Raw genomic sequence first — 18,648 nt, forward strand, 5'->3', positions numbered from 1 at the left:
GGGAAACCGCCTGCGGGCCCACCTCCCCGGCCGGGTCTGCCCACGTGGGCGCGGGAAGCGCGGGGCACGCGGGCCGCCTGGCCGAGCTGCACTTGGCAGGAACCGGCGCAGACGCAGGCTCTTAGCGCCGCGGGAACCCGGCCAGGCCCACCGCGCGCAGGACGGCCCCCGACCGCGCGACGCTCCGCAGGGGCGCCACAGCCCTGCGGGTCACGGAGATGCTACCTCCGCGCCCAGGAGGGCCGAGAGCCGCGGGGGCCTAGCAAACGCCAGCAGTCCCCGCCCGGCCCTAGCCATTTTACGGCAGTGCGCCCCGCTCCCGCGCGCCACAGGGGCGGGAGGGAGGTGTGCGGCACGAGCCAGCCAATCCGCGCCACCGTCTCCAGCCCCGCGCCCTGTCATTGGCCGAGAGCCGGACGGCGCGATGCGGCCGTAAGGCGTGGCCGAGTGTCGTGAGGCGGGCCCACGGGGCTAGGGCGCCCTCGGCCGGCGCCGCGGCTTTGGTCCGAGTGTCCCGCTCCGCGAAGCGGCAGCAGCGGCAGGGAGGACTTGGGCTCTGGTGTCCGGCACCACCATGGCTGGCGCGCTGGTGCGGAAGGCGGCAGACTATGTCCGAAGCAAGGACTTCCGGGACTACCTCATGAGGTGACGAGCGCCGCAGGCCGGCCTCCGCAATCTGGGGGCGCCCGGGAGGCTGTGACCCGTGCAGTCCGCGACAAGGGCGGCCGCGAGGACGCGGTGGCTCCAGGCAGCGGGTGGGCCCGGGCCCGGGCGAGAGGGCGCGCTTGTCAGGGGCCCCCACCCAGATCCCTCCCGGACCCCCACGCCCCGAAGCGGACGGCGTAGAGAGCCGGTGACAGTGGGCGCCCCTCGGGGCGGGGGCGACAGTGGGTGTCCTCCCCCGACAGGGTGACAGTGGGCGCCCCTCGGGGCGGGGGCGACAGTGGGTGTCCTCCCCCGACAGGGTGACAGTGGGCGCCCCTCGGGGCGGGGGCGACAGTGGGTGTCCTCCCCCGACAGGGTGACAGTGGGCGCCCCTCGGGGCGGGGGCGACAGTGGTGTCCTCCCCCGACAGGGTGACAGTGGGCGTCCCTCAAGAAAGGGGTGACAGTGGGTGCCCTTCAGGCAGGGGGTGACAGTGGGCGTCCCTCATGGCCAGGGTCACAATGGAGATGCCTTTCCTGGCAGGGATAACGGTGGGCGCCCTTCCCGGCCAGAGCGGCAGTGGGGACGGCCCTCCCGGCAAGGGTGAGAGTGGGCGCCTCTCCCGGCAGGGGTGACGGCGGCTCGTTCCTCTCCCACGGTTGGGGGTGGGGACGTCCCTGCAGGCCAGGTGACAGTGGCTCCCTCCTCCGGGCGGGGGTGGTTTCCTGGCCGGTTCCTACCAGATCCCCGCAGTGGGTCGCGGGTCACCTGCTGACGTCCAGGTGTGCGAGAGGCCTCGCCCCGGGCTTGGGGTTGGGAGCCGCCCGCGGAGGCGCTGCTGGAGCGGAGCTTTGGGAGCGCCCAGCGTTTCTGGGACAGCGGAAATAAAACGTGCTGGCCTTGAGTTCACCTTTCGGTTTTCTCATTTTAAGGACTTTAAGCTTGGGAAGAAGTACAATTTAAGATGTTTTTATATACGAAATTCCGTCAACCAAAGTAGCCATGTGTCTCCAAGGACGTGCTTTTTCTTAGTGTTCTATTTCTATTAACTCCTTCTTTCTAGTTAGAAACAGAGCATTCGCGTTTCAAAGGCCTGAAAACACTTTGTTTTGTGTGTGTGTGTGCCTTTTGTTTTGTTTTTTTTTCTTTTTGAAAATACACTTTCTACAATTTATTTGCACCTCTAATCTTGAGGCGCTTGCTTTTATTTCTAAATATCGAATATATCTTTGAAGCAGTTTTAGGTTATTTCGAAGTATAATTTTAGTTAGAGTGTGTGATTTTAAAACCTAGGTAAGTGTAGAGCTGTGGTTTTTTTCAGTAATTAATAGTGTGGTCAAGAGGTAAAGAGATGAAAGCTGACAAGGAGCAAATCCTGTACAGCCATCCGAAAGATGATGGTATGAAGGCAGCTTGATTTTAGCAATAAAAAAGTTTTAAATCCTGAATTTTATTGCAAATACTTTTTACTTCTAAGTTTATAGAGCAGTAGGTTCGGAAAAATAATTCAGTCTGCCGTAGGGTAAACTTGTAAACAGAAGATTCACTGATGACTTTCAAAAAAAGACAATTCTATGCTTAAATAGAACGATGATTATTTAAGATGGGTATTTAGTACTGTGAGCACAGCAATTTATCAGATTAATGGTAGGAAAAATGTGAACAAAGTAGCAGTTTGAGGATATGTTCTTAATCCTTGCAGTTAAGTTTCTTTACAGCTTCGAATATTACTTTAGCTTTTTACTAATGTCTTGTATAAAAGCCTTCCTAATAGGTACAACTAAGGATAACATTGTATGGTAAAATTAAAAATACAGTTATGACACCTAGCTATATAAAAATTATGCTGATGATTACTTAACAGTCTTTTCTTTTTTCTTTTCTTTTTTTTTTTTTTTTGGAACCGAGTTTTGCTGTTGCCCAGACTGGAGTGCAATGGTGCAGTCTCGGCTCACCGCAACCTCTGCTTCCTGGGTTCAAATGATTTTCCTGCCTCAGCCTCCGGAGTAGCTGGGATTACAGACATGCACCACCATGTTGGGTACCAGCCCCAACCCCGAACGCGGGTGCCCTTAGTCTGGGCGATGTCGAGGGATTGAAAAAAGGAAATAAACACAGAGACACAAGAGTAGAATTTACAGCATAGGTCCAGGGGACCAACACTGGGAACCGAGTTGGCCCCAAGCTCTGGGCTCAAGCACCTTTTATTATGTGCATAATCTCATTGGGGGTGTGGAAGGGGAGCCTGAAGGCGTTGGTAAAGGTGGGGGTGGGGGTGGAGAGCACTTGAGATACTCTTAAGACATGCTAACCTGTGCTCTAAGCATTTAACAGCACTTGAGCTCCTTCTAAGACATGCTAAACTAGGACTCTGAGTTTATCACTGATTGTTATCAGGGTGCTGCAGCATCAGAAGTACAGCGCAGGAGGAGCTAGGGCTCTCACCACACCCAGTGCAGCAAGGGGCTTTTGTCTCCTGAGCATGGAGGCATTAAAATCACTCCATATTTTGAGAACCTAGGCAGAGCCTGAGGCGTTCCCTGATCTCTGCCCTGCACGGCTTTTCTCCCTGCCAGCTCTCATCTGCAAAGACCCTCCCAGATCCTGTGAGCAGAGGTTGCCTCCCTTCTCAGAGATACTGCACAAGCCCTCTTTAGGAGGCTCTCACGCAGTCTCCATGTTGAGAAGGCATTCGTGGGACCAGAGCAGGATTCCCTGCTCTGCAGCAACCCCGACATGTGCCCCAGTGTTACTGCCCTCTCGATGGTCTTTACCTTAGGCCTCCTGTTGCCGCTTGATTTCTAACTAACTGCATCAATAATATAGTTTAGTTCAGTGTATAAACTTCAGTGTACTCTGAGGCAAGCCAGCTTATAGTTATTTAGATCGAATTAATATAGGTCTCCTTCTGGCCATCTTGACCCACACCACCATGCCTGACTAATTTTGTATTTTTAGTAGAGACGGGATTTTTCCGTGTTGGTCAAGCTGGTCTTGAACTCCCAACCTCAGGTGGTCCACCACCTCAGCCTCCCAAAGTGCTGGGATTGCAGGCTTGAGCCACCACGCCCAGCCCTGACAGTTTTATGACATAGGAAGAATCTGTTAAATATTTTTTCAAGAAAGAATTTTGCTTTTCTAAGTGTATATTTTCCTCTACTAGATGAGTTTCCAAGAGTCAGGCTTTTCAATAGGATACTTCAATATATCATCTGACCTTTTGTTCTAAAATTAATTTTATGTAGCTTTAATTTTTTATACTTTCTCCAGCATTTAATTCAATCACACTTTGACTAAGTAAGGAAAAGAGGAGAGGAGACCTGCAGTGCCCAGAAAGTGTGGCCCGCTAGAGCGCCAGGCTAAGGTGCAGAAGAACGACTCGCAGCCCAGGCTGCCGAGCAAGCCGATCCCAGCCAACTTTAGATGCCCATAAAAGAGGTTTAATGAGGCCGGGTGCGGTGGCTCAAGCCTGTAATCCCAGCACTTTGGGAGGCCGAGGCGGGTGGATCACGAGGTCGAAAGATCGGGACCATCCCGGTCAACATGGTGAAACCCCGTCTCTACTAAAAATACAAAAAATTAGCTGGGCATGGTGGTATGTGACTGTAATCCCAGCTACTCAGGAGGCTGAGGCAGGAGAATTGCCTGAACCCAGGAGGCGGAGGTTGCGGTGAGCCGAGATCGCGCCATTGCACTCCAGCCTGGGTAACAAGAGCAAAACTCCGCCTCAAAAAAAAAAAAAAAAAAAAAAAAGACGTTTAATGATAATACCCTTTTTGGGTTATCAAGAAAATTAAATTGATAAGGGATGTGAAAATACTTTGAAACTCCAAATCACTGTACATTTTATTATATCCTTTTGTTCTTGCAAGTGAAAGCATTTTTTAAGGTTTACAGTTACTTAGAAACTTGTGTTTGAGAGGTGAGCGCGTGATGTGAAACATAAGCTGGCCTGTTTCCCTTGCCATTTCTGGCAGCAGTGGGATTCCATGCTAGGTCTGCCAAACTGATTGAGGGCCAGCTTGAGGTCAGGTATCAAAACCAACCAGAAGCTTTTTATTTTAGTGTTTCCTCTCCTAGAAAGGGAAACCTTTCTTCCTAGAACATACCAGAGGAAAGTATTCCTATTTGTTCTTCCAGCCCAGCTTTTTTTCGCTTACAGCCCAGCTTTTCTTTAGCAAAAGATAATAAAATAGAAAATAGAAAACAACATTATGACTCTTCTTCGAATCAGAAACAAGGTTCTATACCTTCCTGTCTTTACTTCATCTGTTTCCTGTTGAACATAGTTTGCATCTTCTGCATTCTTTTTGTAGCCTACTGAAGAGATCTAGAGGTTTTCTCAACTAAAGCTGTTCTAGAATTTTAAAAATTAATGACGTAATTGAGTTTTTAAGCAAAAATTTAAAATCGTATTTCACACAGGTTATACATTTATTTCAATCATGTTTCATGAATAAAGTTGAATATTCTTACTAAAATGAATTTCCAAGTATTTGAATTTATTTAAAAACAGGATATCACTGTCACCCAGGCTGAAATGCAATGGCATGATCATAGCTTATTGTAACCTCTAACTCCTGGGCTTGAGTGATCCTGCTGCCTCATCCTCCCACGTGGCTAGAGCTACAGGTGTGCACAATCATACCTGGCTAGTTTTTGTTTTTTTAAGAAATGGGATCTTGCTATGTTGCTCAGGCTGTTCTTGAACTCCCAGTCTCGAGCAGCCCTCCATCTTGGCCTCCCAAAGCTCTGGGATTATAGGCATGGACCACTAGCGCCAGCCCGTCCAACTGTATTTTAAATGTTGATACTTTTTCACCAAAAGAGGTTATGAAACAGGCTCTCACTTAGGAGACCTAAGAACCAAAGGCAATGTGTGGATTTTGATTGGATCTGGTATGAAAACAGCTGTAAAAGGCATTACTGTGATAACACTTAAATAGGATCTCAGTATTAAATAATTATTGACAATTATTAGTTGTGATGATAGTATTGTTAAACCTAGGTGATGAGTTTGAATGATGGGCTTGAAGCCCAACTCTGTTGCTTTCCAGTGTGAGCTTGGGCAAACTGTTTAGCTTTCGTGCTTTGGTAGCTGTTTAAGGACATAGTATAGCGATTGACAAAAGTAAGTGTTCAGTTTATTTTTTATTATAACTAATATTGCATGTTTAATCCTTAGGATTTCTGGTACTTTCTTCTGTCTCTTCCTACCTCGATTAGGATCTTGAATCAAGAACTTCCTGGGTCTCTATTCCAATTCCTTTTTCTTAAGAAACTATTCCCTCACCTCTCTTGACAGAATAAAAAAAGAGCGCTTCTTTGCCTTTCCTCTTCTCTCATCCTCCTTCTTGGATTTCTGGTTAATAAGAATAAATCTGAATGAGCAAAAAACGTTTTTGAGGCAGGACATATATTTTAATGATTAACTCAATCAAGATCTGTGCTGCTTTATTCTAGAGACATTCCTCTTATTCACAAGTGTGTATATATGACAGTAAAGGTGAATGGATACACACGCACACACATGTATTTGTATATGTGTGCAGAGTTTGTTTTCTTAAAAAGAACCTAGATTATATAGTGTTTTTAAATCAGTTAATCACATAGCATGCATGGGAATCTGAATTTAGTGGGATGTTTGCACTGAGTATTCTCAAGTTAATGAGGTATTCTAAGTTAATTTTAACTTCTGAGTCTCCAGGAAAGCTTTCAGAATTTATCCTTTTACCCAGGTGAGAAGATGCAATAGCATAAAAGGGAATCTTTCCCAAACTTATGGAATATTAAGAGTTAAAACGGGCCTTAGGGCCTTAGAAATCAGATAGTCTGGCCAGTGCCATGGCTCATGCCTGTAACCCCAGCATCTTGGGAGGCCGAGGTGGGCAGATCACCTGAGGTCGGGAGTTTGAGACCAGCCTGACCAACATGGAGAAACCCTGTCTCTACTAAAAATATAAAATTAGCTGGGCATGGTGGCGCATGCATGTAATCCCAGCTACTAGGAAGGCTGAGGCAGGAGAATCGCTTGAACCCCGGAGGTGGAGGTTGTGGTGAGCCAAGATCCTGCCATTGCACTCCAGCCTGGGCAACAAGAGCAAAGCTTCATCTAAAAAAAAAAAAAAAAAAAAAAAAGAAAGAAATCAGATAGTCTAGTGCTTCACTTACCACAAGAAAAGGCTGATATCTGGACCAAACAGATAACTTCAGAACCTCTGGATACCAAACTTGTGAAGCTAAAACAGAAATGTCAACTTGGGATTTAAAGGGAAATAGTAATGCATATACATGGTTTTGAAAAGAAGGTTTTAGATATTTTTGTGCTCCATGTTTTCCTGCATATGTCTCCCTTTTCTCTGCCAAACTGCTTTTCACACCCTGTCCTTGGACTCTTTGAGCACTTCCCCGCCATATCCTTGTCTTTCAGAAATTTAATGAAGCTGTAAATGTTGAAGCAGGACTGGCCATAACAGTCTCTTAATATCTGGGCAATCCAGTTTACAAAGGTCTTTACTATCATTTGCTTGCTTTTACCTTACTAAATACAGCTGAATATCACAAATTCTAATTGTTAAAACCCTCCTCCATTTTAATTTGAACTAGAAAACTAGGCAAAATTTGCTGAGAATAAATGAAATCCAGGTGTGCATTTTCAGCAAACTATAGAATTACGATCTAGAATATCTCAAAATTTTACCCTGATTTACTTTGAATAATGTTAGAAATATACTATGCTAGACTGTCAGTTGGATCCTTTTAGTATTACATAAGTAAGTTATAAATTACCTAAATTGCTCTCAGTACTTTCAGAGAAAGCTAACATTACTGTAATTTTAGAAAAATTAGACACTGACCTAAAAGCAGCTCTTCTCCTTCTGGTGCAGCCTGTCAGCCTCCACTTCTGCCTCCACCATGTCCGTCAGGGTCACCCAGCAGTCCTACAAGGTGTCCACTTCTGGCTCCTGGGCCTTCAGCAGCAGCTCCTACATGAGCAGGCCCAGTCGCCACATCAGCCCCTCGAGCATCTCCCGAGTGGGCAGCAGCAGCTTCCAGGGTGGCCTGGGTACTGGCCTGAGTCTGGGTGGAGGCTATGGCAGGGCCAGTGGTATAGGAGGCATCACAGCTGTCAGTCAACCAGAACCTGCTGAGCCACCTTAAGCTGGAAGTGGACCCAGCATCTAGGCTACGTGCACCCAGAATAAAGAGCAGATCGAGACCTTCAACAGGTTTTCCTCCTTCATCAACAAGGTGCAGTTCCTGGAGCAGCAGAACAAGATATTGGGGACCAAGTGGAGCCTGCTGCAGCAGCAGAAGACAATTTAGAGCAAGATGGACTACATATTCGAGAGTGACTTCAACAACCTTCTGCTGCAGCTGGACCCTCTGGACCAGGAGAAGCTGAAGCTGGAGGCAGAGCTTGGCAACATGTCCAGGCTGGTGGAGGACTTCAAGAACAAGTACGAGGATGAGATCAGTAAGAGTACAGAGATGGAGAATGAATTTGTCCTTATCATGAAGGATGTGGATGAAGTTCACGTGAAGAAGGTAGAGCTGATGAGATCAGCTTCCTCAGGCAGCTTTGTGAAGAGATCTGGGAGTTGGAGTCTCAGATCTCAGACACATCTGTGGTGCTGTCCACGGACAACAGCTGCTCCCTGGACATGGTCAGCATGATTGCTGAGGTCAAGGCCCAGTATGAGGAGATTGTCAACCACAGCCAGGCCAAGACTGAGAGCATGTACCAGATCAAGTGTGAGAAGCTGCAGACACTGGCCTGAAAACATGGAGGTGACCTGCATTGTACAAAGACTGAGATCTCCAAGATGAACCGGAACATCGGCTGGCTCCACACTGAGATTGAGGGCCTCAAAGGCCAGCCCTCTGTCAGGGCTTCCTTCTGTTTTCACACTGCTGAAAAGACATAGCCAAGACTGGAAAGAGAAAGAGGTTTAAAGGACTTACAGTTCCACATAGTTGGGGAGTCCTCACAATCATGGTAGAAGGCAAGGAGGAGCAAGTCACATCTTAACATGAATGGCAGCAGGAAAAGAGCGCTTGTACAGGGAAACTCCCCCTTTTAAAGCCATCAGATCCCCTGACACTTATTCAGTATCATGAGAACAACAGGGAGAAAGACCTGCTCCCATAATTCAATCACCTCCCGGGTCTCTCCCACAATGTGTGTGAATTCAAGATGAGATTTGGGTGGGGACACAGCCAAACCATATCACCACCTGAGGCTCAGCTCTATCCCTTAGCCCACCTGTGGGGAGAGTTTACTGCCTGGGGTAACCCCCTCGCCCACGTCTCCAGCTACAAAACAATTCTATTGCTTTTTTCCAAAATAAAACCTCAACTAGCTCTGCCTACTGTATGTATGTATGTATATATATATATATATATATATATATATATATATAATATCTATGTGTTATAGATATTACATTCATATGTAAGACTGAGACTGGCAGTGCCTAGAAAACATTCCAAAAATAAAATGAGCTTAGAAGCAGCTTTGAGCCAAGTAATCACTATTTCAAATTAAGGGGAAAACAGTGATACAGTTTATTCTGTCAGAGTCATCCTCCTTTATCACCACACTTCATCAAACTTCTGATGGAAGTAATAATAGAAGCACTTGGCTAGAGTGGCCGTGCTATGTTTCCCGGTGCAGACTTGGAACAGTGACAGTAGATAACTCTTACCTCTCTACAAGAAATAGAAATAAGCAAACGATGTTTATGCCAGTAGTGTCTCTCAATCTTGGAACCCTTCCTTCCTTTTATTTCTTGTTTTCCTCTCTGTAACTAATATACTGTCTTTCAAACTGCATATCTGAAAATACTATTAAAGTACACACCATATGTAGAAAGATTAATTACAAGTCTCAGATTCTGATTGTACATGCATATGGCATTTAAAAAATCACACTAAAATTTTTTTAAAAATTATAATATGCCAGGAAAGGAGGGAAAATGTAGTCATACAAAACACTCATTTAAAACCATAAAAGGCAGAAAAAGAATAGAAGGCAAACAAAGAACAAGAACAACAAATAGACAACAGTAACAAATATGGTCATTATTAATCCAGCTATGTCATTAATCACTTGGAATGTCAGTGGACTAAAAGTACCAATTAAAGGCATTGTAGGCATTGACAAAAAATAAGACTCAATATACACTGTCTACAAGAAACCCACTTTAAGTGTAAATACACATGTAGATTAAATAGGTAGAGATAGGTGTACCATGTTAACATTAATCAAGGAAAGGCAGGGGTAGCTATAGATAGAGCATCCTTCAGAGCAAGGAAAGTTACCAGGGATAAAGAGAGACGTTACATATGATAAGGGATCAACTCTCCAAAAAGACATATGTGATGGTTGATTTTAGGTGTCAGCTTTACTAGGTTAACAGATACCCAGATAGATGGTAAACCATTATTTCTGGGCATGTCTATGCAGGTGTTTTCTGGAAGAGATTAGCATTTGAATGGGTAGTCTGAGTAAAGATGTGCCCTCACACGTGTAAGTGGGCATCATCCAATCTGTTGAGGGCCCCAGTAGAACAGAAAGGTAGAGAAAAGACAATTTGCTCTCTCTTCTGGAGCTCGGACATCCATTTTCTTTTCCCCTTCCATTTTCTTCTTCAGAACTCTAATTTCTTGGGCTTTTGGACTCTAAATTCACACCAGCGGCCCTTCAAGTTCTCAGGGTCTTTAGTCTTGGACTGAGTTACACCATCAGCTCCCCTAGTTCTCAGGCCTTTGGACTCAGACTGAATTATAGCACTGGCTTCACTGATTCTCCAGCTTCTGAGACTTACTACTTCTGTAACTGCATAAGCCAATTTCCACTAAAAATCATATATATATATATACACACGTGTATGTGTATATGTATCTATATCCATTCTATTGGTTCTGTCTCTCTGGAGAGCTCTACTACAGGTAACAATCTTTAATGTGTATGCACCATCAGAGCATTTAAACAGATGAGGCAAAAACTGACAGAATTTCAAGAAAAAATAGAATCCACTAATATAATTGGAGATTTCACCCCTCCATCATAAATAGACCCAGCAGGCAGAAAATCAGTATGGACGTAATTTAACTCAACAAAACAATGAATCAACTGGATATGATGAACATCAGTAGACTGCTACATGTAACAGCAGTAGAATACACATTCTTCTCAAGCTCACATGGAACACTCACCAAGATAAATTATATTCTGGATCAGTTTAAAAGACTAGGAATCATATGGTGTCTACTTTGAAATTAAACTAGGAGTCAGTAACAGAAAGATAACTGGAAAATCCCTAGTACTTGGAGATTAAACAGCATTTCTAAGTAACTCTGGGTCAAAGAAGAAATCTCAAGATAAATTTTTTAATATTTTGAACTAAATAAAATGCAAATACAACTTATCAAAATTTGTGGGATGCAGTTAAAGAAGGTTATTTTTCTGTTCACCTATCAAAGGACATCTTGTTTGCTTCCAAGTTTTGGCAATTATGAATAAACCTCTATAAATATTCACATACAGGTTTCTGTGTGGACCTAAGTGTTCAACTCCTATGGGTCAATACCAAAGGAATGTGTAAGAAACTGCAAAACTGTTTTTCCAAAGTGGCTGTATGACTCTGTTGCCCGGGCTGGAGTGCAGTGGCATGATTTCAGCTCACTGCAACCTCTGCCTCCCAGGTTCAAGCAATTCTCCTGCCTCAGCCTCCTGAGTAGCTGGGATCATAGGTGCATTCCACTGGGTCCCACTAATTTTTGTATTTTTAGTAGAGATGGGGGTTTCACCATGTTGGCCAGGCTAATCTTGAACGCCTAACCTCAGGTGATCTACCCCAGCAGGCCTCCCAAAGTGCTGGGATTACAGGTATAAGCCACTGTGCCTGGCCAATTTTATTATTTTATTTCAGTAACTCAGTAGCTCAACTTTGAGATTTTGCCCTAAGAGAAGAGCTCCTGTATATCCTGGCAAGAGCAACTGCGATTTCAGAAATAAAAGTAACTCATTATAAATTTTTGGTGTTTTTTTAAAGTTTAACCTTCTGGAAAAAAGTTTTTACTATTCATTCATTCATTCAACAATGAATTCTGCGGTTTCTTTTTACCTTTCTTTTTTTTTTTTTTTTTTCCCAGATAGGGTCTTGCTCTGTTGCCAGGCTAAAGTGCAGTGGTGTGATCACACCTCACTGCAGACTTGAACTCCTGGGAGGCACATATCACCCATGCCCAGCTAACTTTTTAAATATATTTGTGTATAGATGGGGTCTCAGCATGTTGCCCAGACTGATAGTGAACTGCTGGTCCCAAGCAATCCTCCTGCCTTAGCCTCCCAAAGTGCTGGGATTACAGGCATGAGCCAGCATGCCTGGCCTTCTTTTTACTTTTCTTAATGTGGCTTCTAGAAATTTTAAATTAAATATGTGGCTTGTATTTGTGCCTTGCATTATATTTCTGTTGGACAATTCTGCTCTAAGGATTGCACTTATTTTCCACAAATTAAGATATAATTTCGTTAAGTCAAAGTTCTTATTAGAAATAATATTACTTGATCTTTTAAAAATAAATAAATAAATGATGCACACTGTTAACATTATAGTCCTATTACTGAAATCTGAATACAGGTGTGAGGTTGTAGTAACCTACTAAGACCAAAATCATTTGATTTTTTTTTTTTCTTCCATGTCTCTCCTGTCTGAACTTCGTTGAATCTTCACAAAACAGTACGGTAAGAAAATTATTTCCAGCCATTTCAGGCTTTTGCAGACTTTCTGCATTAACAGAGTTATGGACAACAGACTTAGTGTCCTTTGCTTGTGACAGCCTCCCTAGCCACCATTGCTGGCAAGTTGTGAAGGGTACCCACTGCACCCTAGCCTGTCCTAGAGAGCCCCACATGAGCTCTGTGAGAGCCATGCTGCTGGGGCTGCTCCCTACTCCTGTTTTTAGAAACAAGCATATAATTACTTCATTGATAAGTCACTGTGGAGCTGGCAGCCAATGCAAGGGAAAGAGACAAAGAAAAAGAGAAGGCAGGAAAAGAAAAATGGGATGATTTTTTTTTTTTACGGTAGGGTGGAGTTCATTTCCATGGCTTGATTTTCACACAGAAGATGTTGCATAATTCTGTTTGAACTTTGTTTTCAGCACTATTAAGAATTATAATGAATTAAAATTTTTGCATTTAATCCAACGTGTTAATTTCTCTTTTTGAATATCACTAATGAGATTCCTTATTTTTCTCAAAATTGACTGCTGAAGGCCAGGTGCAGTGGCTCACGCCTGTAATCCTAGCACTTTTGGAGGTCGAGGTGGGTAGAACATGAGGTCAGGAGTTCCAAGACCAGCCTGGCCACGATGGTGAAACCCCATCTCTACTAAAAATACAAAAATTAGCTGGGCGTGGTGGCACGCGCCTGTAGTCCCGGCTACTCATGAGGCCGAGTCAGGGGAATCGCTTGAACCTGGGAGGCGAAGATTGTAGTGAGCCAAGATCAAGCCACTGCACTCAATGTGGGGGACAGCAAGACTCTGTCTCAAAAAAAAAAAATTGACTGCTGAATATCTGACAGAGCATAAATCAGACGTATTCTTAAAAAAGAGAAGAGATAAATAGAATCTTGTACTAGATAGAAAAGATGCATTATAAACTTTCCAAGGTTAGGTAGCGTTGAAATGATTTTTACCTTTTGTGTTCTTTTAAAGAAATATATTTTCAGTGTAACTCAACACTTACAGTCACAAGTATATGTATAGTTCTTAACTTGCAAAACTATGTTTCATATTACCTAATACCACACTTAACTTTTAATACCATCACTTAGCCAGGAATCTCCCAGGGCTACTTTAGGTTTAGATTTATTCCATTGTCTAGTTCTTAGAACAAACGTTTGGGATGCGGGTTAAAAAAAAAGAAGATTTATTTCATTGTCCATTTCTACTTTAGCCCCAACTATGAAAGAAGACACATAACACACCCGGTGGTAGAGAAACTGGTTTATATGCCCCTCTTAGAATAACTCTTCAGGCTCTGTTACAGCCCTGGGTTCATGCATGATAAAGTAGACAGCAAGACCACCATAGTGCAGAGGAGTGGAAAGAGAATGAACAGAAAAGGAGATGAAAGTAGACCAAGTGGAGAAAGGCCTGGTCAAAAAAGGAAGATCACTATGGAACAATAGAGTTGAAAACCGAAGTGACACCCAATAAAGGACAGGTAGGAAAAAAGTAGTTAGGGAGAGACTGATACTCTCCCTTACAAAAGTATGGGGAATAAGGAAAAAAGAAAACGGGCTATACCCTACCTAAATATAAGAAATTCAAGGTCATTGTTAATAGAATTCTCTGTAGCAGTACACTTCTCTTCTCCAACTTGTAATTTTTTTTTTGAGATGGAGTTTCGCTCTGCTCTGTTTCCCAGGCTGGAGTGCAGTGGCGCAATCTCGGCTCACTGCAACTTCCACCTCCCAGGTTCAAGCAACTCTCTGCCTCAGTCTCCCGAGTAGCTGGGATTACAGGCGCCCTGCCACCATGCCCAGTTAATTTTTGGATTTTTAGTAGAGACAGAGTTTCACCATGTTGGCCAGGCTGGTCTTGAACTCCTGACCTCATGATCCACCTGCCTCAGCCTCCCAAAATGCTGGGATTGCAGGTATGATACACTGCGCACAGCCCAACTTGCCACTTTTAAAGAAATATTTCCAGTAAAGCCTTGCTGTTCAATTTGAGAGCCACTAGCCACCTTGTCTAAATGTAAAAAATTAAATGAAATTTGCAGCAGTGAGTATCTTAGATAATATCCAGTCTGAATACAAGAAGACTAATTAGTCAGCCCACAATCTCAAGATTTTTTAAACCAACTGTGTCTAATTTACAGAGTTTACAACTCATATGTTAAACCCTGAAATACTTACCATGATGGCTATATGGGAACTTTGACTTTTTATAGTTATTTAAATGACCTTGTGGCTTACATGTAAGCATGTTAAGTAAACATTTTAAATATTCTATCATGCCAAATCTAATCCCCATTTATTTTTCTTGTATTTCCCTGGGTTTACCACTTTGTAGGGAATTTTTGGATTTTAACCCCTCATAAATAATAGAAGGAAAGTCTAGAAATGTATTTAGCAGTCAGAATTTAACCTAAACATTATGATAGGCAGAAGTCAAGCAAAGACTATCTTTACTCTTTAGTGTTTGGATAACTAAAAGGGGTGTGTAGCCAACAACATGTGGTTTCTGTCAGATTTTAAAATATTATTTGCAAATTCCAAATTAATGAAACAATTTTTAATTTAATGAACAAAAAAGCCACAAGCCTTATTTTATTTCAGCCTCTAACATTAAATTGATTGTGGCTGCTGTCAAACACAGACAACTTCACTCTGGTATCCTCGGAGGAGTGTAGTTGTAGAACAAAAAATGATTGGGTCATTCCTTTAATATTAATATAAGTTTTTGCTATTATGTCGAAAGTACTTTCCAGTCTTCATTTCTTAGTGTCTGGGGACCTGGGTGTAGACTTCTAAGTTCTTTGATCTTGGGATCGCTCATATGAGCTGAAAAACAGTTTGTTCTCTCGTTAAGTTCCTTTCTTCAGAAAAAGCATCTGATTTAGGGTCTGCATTTTAAGAACTATTGACAAATAATGAAAAATTAGGAAAAGAAGTTAGAGAATAGTTCTAACACGGTTTGAATTATAGCAAGGATAAACTGTGTAAGAAGATAGTCTTATTTTTGTTCTTAAATTCTCTGAATGAGACGATCAGAGATGACTTGGTTGTAGTGTGAAAACAAGCAGGAGCCTTGGGAAGCTGCCAAAGGCTTTTCTAGCTCTGGGCTCACCCGTAAGAACCGCTGATGCCCACAGGACACTGGACATTCCAATGCCTAAATGTTAACCATCAATTAACCCAGTAAACCTGCAAGATGGAAATGAAGATTTCTTTTAATGTGTTTCACTTGATTCTTTAAAGTAAGGGGCATTTCAGCTGTTTATAGCTGTCTTAAATTTTTCCTCTCTCCCTTATTTTCCTCTCATTTTTTGTAGCACTTCTGGGGCCCAGTAGCCAACTGGGGTCTTCCCATCGCTGCCATCAATGACATGAAAAAGTCTCCAGAGATTATCAGCGGGCGGATGACATTTGGTGAGGATGCAAATTTGGATAATTGGGAGGGCATTAAATACAGTAGAGCTACTGCCTGCATTTCAAGATTGCAGAACCACATGTTACAGTCACTGTTAGAAAGTCACATAGGAATGCGGTGGCGTGGAAGTGTTTAGAAATGTTTATCTAGGAAGTAGTAACATCTTCTTTGCCTTTCATATTTAGCATGCCCAGTTGAACAATGTGTCATCTTAATCATTCTAATTGCCAGCCTAATGCTATATCATTAAACTTACTTGATATAAACTTACTTCCTGATATTTGAACATAGAACTATTGTGGAGGGAATAAATAGTAAGCCTTTCAGATAATGAATGGATTATAAGCAACTCTGGGAGACCAAAAAAGGTGGCTGGAATGGATTTCAGCCTATTCTTGCTCTGAAGTATGTTCCTTAAATGTTTAAATCATGATCACAAAAATGCATAGCAGTACAGTAAAAATTTTTATGAGCTTCCATTTAAATAATAACAACTCCTGTTACCTGTCAGAGGCTTTGGCAGAAGAAGTTCTGTTTTGATCAAGGCAATGGAAGCGTTCATCTCTGTGGTCCTATCAACCCTCTCAGTTTTCTAAGTTATTGATTCTCTTTGCTTTGATATTTTTGGCAGCCCTCTGTTGCTATTCTTTGACATTCATGAGATTTGCCTACAAGGTACAGCCTCGGAACTGGCTTCTGTTTGCATGCCACGCAACAAACGAAGTAGCCCAGCTCATCCAGGGAGGGCGGCTTATCAAACATGAGTAAGCAGACTTCAATTGAGTTATTTTCTTTTGAGGAATTGGGGAGAATGAAACTAACATCTGGTCTGAGGGGGTACTGGAGGACTGGAGTGTTTACAGATGTGCTTTAGCAGTTGGGGAAGCCACTTACTAAAACATCAAAGTTAACATGAAGTAGGATACAGGCCGAGCATCCCAAATCTAAAAATCTAAAACGTTTAGAGTGCCAACATGACACCCAAAAGAAGTGCTCACTGGAGCAGTTCGGACTTTGGATTTTCAGATTAGGGATTCTCAACTGGTATAATGCAGTTATTCCAAAATCTGAAACATTCCTGGGCCTAAGCATTTCGGATAAGGGATACCCAACCTATATTACTGTTTTTGTAAGTTGAAATAAATGTTACGCAAAGGTGTCTTTTTAAAGTCATCCAAAGCCCTTGAGACTAGCATTGAAATTTTGTTTCTCATTGAATTTTTCTTTTTGTTTTTTTCCAGGATGAGTAAAAAGGCATCTGCATAACAATGGAAAATGAAGAGCAAGCTCTTGAAGGGACAGCATTGCCAGCTGCTGCCGAGTCACAGATTTCATTATGAATAGCCTCACTAAGGAAAATATGCTGAATGCTATTTTTACTAGCCATTCTATTTTTATAGAAATAGCTGAGAGTCTCTTAACCAACTCTCTGCTGCCTTACAAGTACTAAATATTTTACTTCTTTCCATAAAGAGTAGCTCAAAATATGCAATTTAATAATTTCTGATGATGGTTTTATCTGCAGTAATATGTATATTATCTATTAGAATTTACTTAATGAAAAACTGAAGAGAACAAAATTTATAGCTACTAGTACTTAAGTACTCCTACTTCTTGACATTGTCTTTAATGACCACAAGACAACCGACAGCTGGCCACATACCTAGAATCTTGTCCCCACTGTTTAAAAATGTTATCTGTGTATTTCCATGCAGTGTGTATATTGAGATGCTGTAACTTAATGGCAATAAAAGATTTAAATATTTGTTAAATGAGCATGATTAAATATCTTGCTGCATTCCCTAGGAAACCGAAGAACAATGTATCTGAAAAGACAATTATAGGTGAAAATGGAACTCCTTGAAAACTATGAAGATGAATGAAGGAAATGCAGAGCTAGAAGGCCAGTGTTTTCTGGAAAGCACCGACAGTCCAGCTATGCAGAACCTATTCTTACGGGCAAGTGCTGCTAAGAGAAACGCCCCTCAGTCACTGAGACTCAGGCGTGAGTGTTCTGGGGCTTCTCTTTCCCCATCTGTAAAATGTTGCAGAGGCCATTTCTGTGGTGATCTAAGAATTGTGCTGCTTTCCACAGAAAGCTTTCGAGATTGCAGTCCCACAGGAATGGGCCCATCGTGGGGTCCAGCACGGCCCTGGGGCTCGGCTGGAGGAACCAACTTCCAAGGGAGGGATGAAGCCATTAACTAGGAGCTACTCCAGAGAGGTCTGACCAAATGAATGAAAGCATCCTGAGAGCACAGTCCTGACTTATTTCACATTATGCAGTTAAGTTAGCTTTTTAAAAAAATGCATCCGAGTGCAGTGGCTCACATCTCTAATCGCAGCACTATGTGAGGCCGAGGCAGGTGGATCACTTGAAGTCAGGAGTTCGAGACCAGCCTGGCCAACATGGTGAAGCCCCATCTCTACTAAAAGTGCAAAAATTCGCCAGGTGTGGTGGCAGGTGCCTGTAATCCCAGCTCCTTGGGAGGCTGAGGCAGGAGAGTGGCTTGAACCCAAGAGGTGGAGGTTGCAGTGAGCCGAGATTGCACCACTGCACTCCAGCCTGGGGGACAAGAGCAAGACTTGTCTAAAAAAAAATCCAACTCGAATCTGAATACACTTTCCTTCTCTGTATGGTAGCAGATGAGAGCAGCAGAGCAGCCCACGCCGAGCAGAGGGGAGGTCCGTGAGGCGCAGTCTCCCTCAGGAGTCTACATTCTGTCACTTTTGGGGTTTTTTTCTTTTTGCTTTTGTTTTTTTGAGACAGGGTTTAGCTCTGTGGCCCACGTTGGAGTGCAGTGGCTCAGTCACAGCTGACTGCAACTT

The 18,648-nt window shown here is 43.2% G+C and overlaps 1 protein-coding gene across 3 annotated transcripts; it reads left to right on the plus strand.

Annotated features, from left to right (window-relative positions):
- Nucleotides 1-451: 451 nt before the first annotated feature.
- Nucleotides 452-17,591, plus strand: MPC1 (mitochondrial pyruvate carrier 1). Of its 3 annotated transcripts, XM_003933791.4 has the most exons (5): nucleotides 452-645; nucleotides 12,394-12,397; nucleotides 15,722-15,818; nucleotides 16,451-16,583; nucleotides 17,061-17,591. In XM_003933791.4, exons 1-5 carry the CDS (start codon nucleotides 575-577, stop codon nucleotides 17,083-17,085), a joined length of 330 nt encoding a protein of 109 aa, XP_003933840.1. In that variant the 5' UTR covers nucleotides 452-574; the 3' UTR covers nucleotides 17,086-17,591. The 3 variants fall into 3 exon arrangements, with proteins under 3 accessions (XP_003933840.1, XP_010342634.1, XP_010342633.1); XM_010344332.3 differs by lacking the exon at nucleotides 12,394-12,397 and having other exon boundaries at nucleotides 461-645; XM_010344331.3 differs by lacking the exons at nucleotides 452-645; nucleotides 12,394-12,397 and adding an exon at nucleotides 12,424-13,885.
- The last annotated feature ends 1,057 nt before the right edge of the window (nucleotides 17,592-18,648 follow it).

Source organism: Saimiri boliviensis, chromosome 4, assembly GCF_048565385.1.
Source record: "Saimiri boliviensis isolate mSaiBol1 chromosome 4, mSaiBol1.pri, whole genome shotgun sequence".
NCBI classification, from domain to species: domain Eukaryota; kingdom Metazoa; phylum Chordata; class Mammalia; order Primates; family Cebidae; genus Saimiri; species Saimiri boliviensis.